The sequence below is a fragment of the Sardina pilchardus genome, chromosome 22 (genome assembly GCF_963854185.1).
Source record: "Sardina pilchardus chromosome 22, fSarPil1.1, whole genome shotgun sequence".
Lineage (NCBI taxonomy): Eukaryota > Metazoa > Chordata > Actinopteri > Clupeiformes > Clupeidae > Sardina > Sardina pilchardus.
The window spans coordinates 17,541,382-17,551,443 of record NC_085015.1 but is presented as its reverse complement, the minus strand read 5'-3'; the positions used below and the strand labels follow the sequence as shown (position 1 = coordinate 17,551,443).

Below are 10,062 nucleotides of genomic sequence, written 5' to 3'. Positions count from 1 at the left end.
CATCTATAAATTATAAAAATCATAAGAATAAACATTAATTTTTTGTATCCTCAAAATACACAAAGAGAACAACAAATAAATACATTGTAGAGGTGGGCATAGATTAATTTTGTTAATCTAGATTAATCTCACTGTAATCTTGAAATTAATCTAGATTAATCTAGATTAATTTTAGGTGCACCAGCGCAAAATTTAGGTGCACCCACATTTTTCATTGCATCGCCTTTAAAAGGTCCCCTTTTTATTGCTGTCCTTTCATATAATGATTTTTTAACAACAAAAAGTCTAGAAAAAGCTTGAAACACAATAAAAGATTTTTTTCTATACAAAATTATTTATATAAGCCTATTCTACATACTGAAATGTCTGATATTCATGACGGCACACTTTATGCATATTGCAGCCTACTATATTACAACTCTGCCTCTTTAATTCAGCTGTCTGCTTGAAACCTCAAAATGTAAACAAAGCCTAGCATAGTTGGCTAGTTTATCATAGTTTACTAGTTGGACTGCTCAGTTTCCCCACGTGTGTTTACTGTAAGTTTCAATGTGGGCTAATACTTTTTCTCCTTTGGAGTTTTGGAGTTGGAAAACATTGGTATTGAGATTATCATCCAACTCATGCAAGAGTGACTTGAATGTAAGAGTTTTAATCAACTTTCTGCAGCAATGATGCTAACCGGAATTTATATTAATTTATCTAACGTCTTCTATATGCATCATTGCTTTCACGATAGTGAATGTTTTATTTGGATTAAATGTGCATGTGGAGGGGCGGGTCGCGACTCGCGAGTGTCCATTGAGCCCGCACGGGAGAGTGAGGGAGAGGGAGGGAGAGGGAGAGAAAGCGGGCCAAGGAGAGGGGGGTTACTTCTATTAGGAATGAATGATCAGGTGCCATTCGGGAGGGGTCTGAGCTTATCGTCCATGTTGGGAGGATGTATGATTGGTTACTGTTTGGTAAAGTTGCACGCATAGTCTACAATGACAACTTGTGAAAGAAAGCAGCCGAGCAGCGTCAGGTGCACCAGTGCGACCTAGACTTTTTTCAGGCGCACTCTTAAACATTGGCGTTCGCGCTAAGATATCAAGGTGAAAGTGATCATAGCTTGCGTGGTATAGACCCAGCTCCCAGCCCAACTTTGAGAATAGATTAACGCCGATATTTTTTTTATCGCCCGATAAGAGTTGCACGATAACGCAGCACGTTAACGCCGATAACGGCCCACCACTAATACATTGAATTATTGGTCTCAGCATTATGTGAAATATTTGTATAAATACTGAAATGTGCACCACATCACTTACACTAAAGTGGCCTCTACGGTTAAGTAAGCAAAAAGGGAAATTAATCACTTTCTTGTTTACAATCTTGGTGCTTGGAAAGCGGTGAACACAAATACAAATGAAGATGTACGGTATTCAAATACAGACTTAGACTGTAGTTGTGACCCTGTAGTGTTATCTTTAAGCTAAGAGGAGAAGCTGTGGAGGAGCACAACACCAATGTTATGGGTTTGACTCCTGTAACATACTACAACTGGATTGCCGCTCCTCAGTTGCAAGTTGCTTTTTATAAAAAATCGTCTGCCACGTTAATCAGCGTAAATATATTTTTGGATAGCAGAGTGCAGTAGGCCTATGTGTGTGACGGAGTGCTGTCACTAGGGTTGAGCATGCTGCTCTGACTGCCATACCAACGAGCCTGGCTCTTTGGCGTTGCGGTCAAGCTACAGGTCTGAGACCCAGGTCCATGGCTGGGTGGGGTCACTGCCCCCTCTCCCCCTCGCTACACTGTGCAATGTGATATGTGTTGTATATATGTGAATATACAGTATGTGTTGTATGTATGTGAATATATGTGTTGTACATACAGTACTGTATGTGAGTATACTGTACGTGTTGTATATATGTGAATATATGAGTTGTATGTATGTGAATATATGTGTTGTACTGTATGTACTGTAATGTATGTGAATATATGTGTTGTATGTGAATATATGTGGTGTACATACAGTACTGTATGTGAGTATATGTGTTGATATGTGAATATATGTGTCGTATATATGTGAATACATGTGTTGTATGTGAATATATGTCTTATTCATCGCAGGAGGTGTATGACTCTGTGGTAGAGTACTTTGGCGAGAACCCCAAGACCACCCCTCCGTCCGTGTTCTTTCCCGTGTTCGCCCGGTTCATCAAAGCCTACAAGGTAGAACTAGCTGCCTTCTCAATACACCTCATACAGATTTCACCTCACCTATCATATCACCTCATACTCTGATCGCCGGCCACTAGGTGGCGCCACTATAAAGATTGCATACAGTGTTTTTTTTATTATTATTCCATTAGAATCCAAAATAGTGTGTTGAAGTTGTAATGAATGAAACTCAGTGGAGTGTTGCTAAGAGATTCTTCCACTTAGTCACCCTTGTTGTGTGTGAAAAGGAGCGGTAATCTAATTGAGGCTTTTATCATTTTGCGATTTAGCAACGCATGCAGATTATTCTTACTCGCGTCTGGGTGTCACACTTCACTGATCCGTTCTACCTCTTTTCCTTCTCCTTTTCCCCTGTGCTGGTCTTTTTTACTTTCTGTTTGGCTCTCTCTCTCCCTCCCTTTTTTATTGTTTTCATACTCACCTACTTCACACCATCTCTTTCTTTTTGTCTGTGTCTATACATTCTATTTCCCTCCTCCTCGCTCTCTCTTTCCCTCTCTCTTTCTCTCTCTCTCTCTCACACACACACACTCTCTCTCTCCCTCTCTCTCCCTGTCTCTCTTTCCCTCTCTCACTCTCTCTTTCCCTTCCTCTCTCTCTTTCTCTCTTTCTCTCTCTCTCTCTCTCTCTCTCTCTCTCTCTCTCTCTCTCTCTCTCTCTCTCTCTTCCCCTCCCTCTCTCTCACCCTCTCTCTCTCTCTCAGCAAGCGGAGCAGGACATTGATCAGAGGAAGAGGCAGAGTGCTGTGATGGGTGAAGAGGGCCGAGACACACTCTCATCGCCCACTGGCAAAGCTGACTCTCAGAAGGTAGCCCTCACACACACACACACACACACACACACACACGTACACGAACAGACAGACATACACACACTCTCTCACACACACACACACACACACACACACACACCTACACCTACACACACACACTTGTACACGAACAGACAGACATACGCACACACACACACACACACACACACACACACACAAACACACGCACATGTACACGAGTAGACAGACATAGACACACACAAACACACACACATACACACACACACACACACACACACATACACACACACACACACACACACACACACACACACACACACACACACACACACACACACACACACACACATACTGTACATACACACACACATGCGCACACACACATCAACTGTGCATGAACTGTGCATAGAATTTTACTTGTGTACACTCACACGCACAAACAGACACGCACAGATACACGCACGCACACACACACACACACACACACACACACACACACACACACAGTGCATGCACATGCATAGAAGTTTACTTCTGCACACACAAATATACACACACACACACACACACACGCTAACTCACACACGTACAGACACACATTTACAGCATGCTCATAAGCACTCACATCCATCCTAACATCCACTACACACACACACTCATTTGATAAACTCCTAAAATCCAATGAGCCCATTCCAGTCATGAAGCCCTCCATGCTCAAGTCACCAAGTGTGCCTAATGTAATATTGATGAACTTTCTGCAATAAACATCTCAGCATCTATTTCAGGCTACAGCACACAGTACATCCAAACACCGTTCTGTCATTCTGGTGCTTTCCCAAACCCACGCAAGCACACACATCTAAACATGTTCCAGGCCCTGGCCATGGATTTGAAATCATATTTTTTACAAATAGCAAATTCCATCAGGTTTAAACATACTGTTGTATATCTTCGTGTCCAAAGGATACAGTTCATCCAAACATATTGATGTATTTGGTTACTTGTGCTACCTTATTAATACATGATCACCATTTTATGGGTTCCCTCTTTAGTTCTGTTTTCTAGCCGAAGGCATCGGAGTTGGTATCCTATTCTCCCACACACAGAATTATTGATCTGTTTCATTAGTACCCCGTGTGTGTAAGTGAATGTGTGTGTTTGTGTACGCTATGCGTGTTCGTTTATTGACTACTGTACCTCATCTAACCCTTGTTTTTAGTTAATATGGGTATTTTATGTTTTTGCTGTATTGTTGTGTGTCTTGTCCTTATGTATACCTGTCTGCTGGCTGTACAAAAATTGCCCCTTGGGGACAATAAAGTTACCTTGACCTTGACCTTGACCTTGACCTTGACAAGAATGACCTTTGACCTCTCTGCAGTTACCCACAATGCCCAAGCTGCCGCAGATGGACCTGATCGCCGAGCTGAAGAAGAAGCAGGTCACCTCGCTGGTGCGAGAGGGCAAGGACGGCGCCATCGAGGACATCATCACAGGTCAGTGTGGGAGGGGTCACAGAGGTCAGGGGTCAAGGGGGTGAAAGGTCAAATTGAAAACAAGGTTCCAGTACACCTCGGATTTAACCAGACATGGAATGGCTTAGTACCGTACAGGGATTCGCGAGATGAAAAGGGCTATGGCGGACAGGTGTTAAAATGAACTTTTTAAATCTTTTGTAATTAATTCATGAATAACTCCATAATTTCCAATCAGGTCATAATGATATGGAAACTTGAAATTAAAGGATATCATTTATAAACTCTAGCAGTTGTCAGATACGCAAGCCAAGTCAGAATGTACTGTAGGTGGTGGTACTCAGGGGAAAAAGTTTGGGAACCGCTGGCCTTGTAGTGCCAGCAGAGTGAGAGGCCTTTAATGGATCTTACCGTAATGAGGATACTCAAAGGGGAGGGGATCACTTCTGGATGTCTGCCTGTTTGTTTTTACCATCTCTGGCTACCAGCTCAGCACTGCGTAGTACTATATAATATACCATTATGTCCAATAGCGTCTGCAGGAGTACAACAGGAGCATGTTATATACTGTAGTCACTGTAATGCCAGATTAATGTTTCATTGCTTGTGATATAGTTGTTATTGTTAGATTTCTATTTTCTATTTACTAGTATATTTACTACTATTTATTGTTCCTCCATCCATATGTATCTCATTCTTTCCAAAGACATACATTTCTATTTATTTCCCTGGTAAAGAGTCACATGACCAGTTGGAAGACTTCATCTACTATGTCCACAGTCGTTTGTACATTCTCTCAGTTTTTCTCCAGCAAAACTATTATCGCTTCATCTCACTTCATCTTTTCCCAACAATGATCTTCTTAGTCACTCTATTCTCTTTACAGTATCTTTTGCCTTCTTCTCTTTCCTCGTCTCCTTCTCTATCCCTCCCTCCCTCCCTTCCTCCCTCTGTGTGTGTCTCTCAGCTCTGAAGTCTGTTCCTTTCACGGCGCGCTCGGGGAAGCGCTCCTCTCGTCTGCTCTGTGATTCGGGCTTCAGTGACGAGAGCCCCCCCTAACTCTGTCCTCCTCCTCTCCGCCTCTCCGCTCTGTCTGACGCCGCAGAGGTATCCAGCACGCGCTCTCCGTCTTTCAGCCGTATACTGTACTGCACGTCCTCCGACGGGTGTGGTCAGATTTAGTCAACGTGTCCGGTCGAATATTTCTCATTCTTTCTTTGTTTCTTTTTCTTTCTTTCTCATTCTGTCTTTCTTTCTGTCTTTCGTTCTGTCTTTCTTTCTTTCTTTTCAGATTGTATTGTACGTATATTGATGCAATAGCTTTTGTTTTCGTCACTCTTTGTTCTTGTTTCTATGATTTTCCCTCTACAGTATGCTCCCTCTCCCTCTCTCTCTCTTTCTTTGTGTCTTCTCTCTGACAACATCTCATTTATTTTTTTCCTGTTTCTGTTGAATTGTTTTATCTCTCTGCTTGTCTGAAGCGCTGTTTTATTTTTCTGTTTGAAGACACGTTTTCGGTTGTTCGCCTCCCATTGGGACTCATGAAAGTTGCTATATATCAGCGCCCCCTCGCTCTCTGTCTTTCTCTCTCTCTCACACACACACACAAACACACACACACACACTCTCTCTCTCTTTCACACTCACTCACACACACACTCTCTCTTTCTCACTCACACACACTCGCACACACACACACACACACACACACACTTTCTCTCTCTCTCTCCCTCTCTCTCTCTCTCTCGCTGGTAAAGCTGCTCTGTGATGAACATTTGATTTTGTATCTTTACTACGGCGTGCATGTCTCCCCTGGAGACCTTCCTCAGCGTTTGATTCCCCTTTGCTTTAGTGATTTCTTAGAACAGCTGCATAATGAGTTCATTCCTGCAGCAGCCGCGGGGACTAGACTATACAGCCTCTCTGACGAGGCAGAAAACTCTGCTTTAGCATGTTCGTCTGCACACACATCTATCTGTCACCCTATAAGTTAACTAATGAACTGATTTGTCTGCACACACATCTATCCGTCACACTATAACTAATGAACTGATTTGTCCGACTAGTTGTATATTTTAAAAACGCTGTCTGTAATAACTTTCAAACATCACATGCATACTTCAAACACATCTATCTGTCACACTATAACTAATGAACTGATTTGTCCGACTGGTTGTGTATTTTAAAAACACTGTCTGTAATAATTTGCATACTTAACATGCATATTTTAAACACATTTATCCGTCACACTATTACTATTTAACTGATTTGTCTGCACACACATCTATCTGTCACACTATAACTAATGAACTGATTTGTCCGACTGGTTGTGTATTTTAAAAACGCTGTCTGTAATAATTTGCATACTTAACATGCATATTTTAAACACATCTATCCGTCACACTATAACTAATTAACTGATCCGTCCGACTGGTTGTGTATATTAAAAACCCTGTTTGTAATAACTTGCATACATCACATGCATATTTCAAGTGCTTCCGTGTGTGTTTAGCCAGAGTGTGTTCTGTTTGTGTGTTCTGCGTGCTGTGTCATGTGCTTGCTGTCTTATACATAAGTGCTTGTTGGACAGACGGCCTTTTTTTTTTCAGAAACTGTCATGTTTGTTTTCTTATTTGCTTGATTTCAACTGTGAGTGTGTATATATGTGTGTGTATATGTGTGTGGAAGGTGCTGTCTTTTTGTGTGCCTTTCTGTGTGTGTGTGTGTGTGTGTGTGGAAGGTGCTGTCTTTTTGTTTGCCTCTCTCTCTGTGTATGTGTGTGTGTGTGTGTGTGTGTGTGTGTGTGTGTGTGTGTGTGTGGAAGGTGCTGTCTTTTTGTTTGCCTCTCTCTGTGTGTGTGTGTGTGTGTGTGTGTGGAAGGTGCTGTCTTTTTGTTTGCCTCTGTGTGTGTGTGTGTGTGTGTGTGTATGTGTGGAAGGTGCTGTCTTTTTGTTTGCCTTTCTGTGTGTATGTGTGTGTGTGTGTGTGTGTGTGTATGTGTATCTGTGTATGCGTGTGTGTGTGTGTGTGGAAGGTGCTGTCTTTTTTTGTACCTTTCTGTGTGTGTGTGTGTGTGTGTGTGTGTGTGTGTGTGTGTGTGTGTGTGTGTGTGTGTGTAAGGTGCTGTCTCTTTGTTTGCCTCTCTGTGTCTATCCAGATTCAAGGAAGGAGCTGTCTCCCTGTTATGTGACTGCCGTCTAGCTCCTCTAGACATGTAACGAGACAGACAGTCTGTCTCTGTCTTGCTGCGCAGCTTTCTCTTAATCTGTCTGTGTGTTCAGATTTGTCTGTGTGAATGTGTGGTTGTGTACTGTAGGCAGGTCTGTTTCTGTTTGGCAGCGTATACTGTATGTCTGTATGTCCAGCTCTGGTAGTGTGTGCAGGCAGGTCTTTTTATGGAGCTACTTCTGACTCTCTGGCAGTCTGTCTTCCAGTGGTTATGGCTTTGAGGATTCAGTTTTTGACCACCTGCTTTTAGGAAGAGTTATCTGTGTGTGTGCGTGTGTGTGTGTGCGTGTGTGTGTGTGTGTGTATTTGTGCTCGATAAAATGTGTGTGTGTGTGTGTGTGTGTGTGTGTGTGTGTGTGTGTGTGAAAGTTACATGTGATCTTGTGTGTGTATGTGTGTCTGATAAGATCCATCTGTGTGTGTGTGTGTGTGTGTGTGTGTGTGTGTGAACTATCTGATGTATCTCTGTGTTGTGTGTGTGTGTGTGTGTGTGTGTGTGTGTGTGTGTGTGTGTGTGTGTGTGTGTGTGTGTGTGTGTGTGTGTGTGTGTGTGTGTGTGTGTGTGTGTGTAAGCTATCTGACGTATCTGTGTGTTGTGTGTGCAGGTCTGAGGAACCAGCCGTACATCCGTGCAGATGGAGGTAGACGCAGTGCTAAGTGGAAACCTGCTCAGCAGCTGCAAGTGTCCTCAGACATCTCTCTGTAATGCGCGTACACACACACACACACACACACACAAACACACAAACACAAACACACACAAAGGTACACACACAGGTACACACACGCATGCATGCACGCACACACACACACACACACACACACACACACACACACACAGACACACACCGGTACTCACACGCATGCATGCACGCACACACACACAGACACACACACACAGACACACACACACAGACACACACACACACACACACACACACACACACACACACACACACACACACACACACACACACACACACACACACAATGACGTGCCCACTTGCCCTTATAACATATGCACATTATTTTCTGCATCGAAGCTGCTCATTACTTATGAACTAATTAAATCTCAAATCAGCTGTTGTCACTTTCAATTGCATCATACTAGCCCTCCCTGAGTTCAACACACATAGAAACCTACACAAACCTGGAAGCACATTCACACAAACACACACACAAACACACACACACACACACACACACACACACAAGCACACATACACACACACACACACACACACACACACACACACACACACACACACACACACACACACACCTCAGGTTGGACTTGTTACTGAGGATCACTATTTCATCTCATGTCTTCTGTCAGAACATTGCAATCTCACAGACAGAACTGAAGACTGAAGCAAAAAGCTCAGCCTGTACTGTACTTCTCCTCGTTCTTTCTCTTTCTCTATCCCTCTCTTTCTCTCTCTCCTTCTCTCATCATTATGTTCCATAACTAGAGCTGGAACAGGAGCAGACTTACCTGAGATCAGAGGTTGTTAGACGTGTAAACAAAGCAAAACAAATGCGAACAAAATTGTTTTCTGTTTTCATAGAGTTCACTGTGAATGTTTTGCACACAAACAAGTCTAAGTTTTTGGCAAACAAACATGGATGCTGAACTAAAGGTTTCCTTTTTAAAGTCGACAAACTTGGAATGTTCACACAACAATGGCAACATTTAAATGTTTATAGAAAATATGTTTGCCTCTGTTTTGCAGAATTTGAATGTGCCTCTGGTGTACCATCGTTAAAACAGAAACTGTATGCAATCAGCTTGCAACACAATCCACTCAATATGTACAGTAATATATACAGGAAATCATTTTATAATAATGGATGTTTATGAATAACACCTGTTGTTTTGGTTTGACCAATTAAAATTTTATACCTGGAGATGAGTTGTTTGTGGCTGGTTTTTGCAGTGTATTGCTATTTTTATACTGTATGTCATATCAAGTATGTACACGTACACAAACTCACAACACAAACATTGACACACTTGTACGAACAAACACACACACACACACACGCACACGCACACGCACACGCACACGCACACGCACACACACACAATACTCATCTTACACCCAGTAAATAAGCTGACCTTGTTTAATAAGAGATCCACTTTATTAGTCACAAAAACACAACAGGGATTTTACAAAACCAACAGTCTCAGATACATACAGTACATCTCTAGACTCTTCTCACAAAAGCAGCTACACATTGTTGTTGTTGTCGTCGTTTGTTGTTTATTTTTTCTCATATATTCTTTGATTCTATTTTGTTTTTTAATTGTACATTTACGTCTATAACACGGCATGGCAT

General features: G+C 42.2%; 1 protein-coding gene across 1 annotated transcript in view; it reads left to right on the top strand.

Annotated features, from left to right (window-relative positions):
* Window positions 1-9,630, top strand: part of fmnl1b (formin-like 1b) — a 54,418-nt gene extending 44,788 nt beyond the window's left edge. The window contains exons 21-24 of the mRNA XM_062527005.1: window positions 2,116-2,217; window positions 2,930-3,034; window positions 4,401-4,515; window positions 8,328-9,630. Of these exons, the coding sequence (XP_062382989.1) occupies window positions 2,116-2,217; window positions 2,930-3,034; window positions 4,401-4,515; window positions 8,328-8,428 (423 nt within the window). The 3' untranslated portion in view covers window positions 8,429-9,630. The remainder of the gene's footprint in view (window positions 1-2,115; window positions 2,218-2,929; window positions 3,035-4,400; window positions 4,516-8,327) is intronic.
* Window positions 9,631-10,062: the final 432 nt, after the last annotated feature.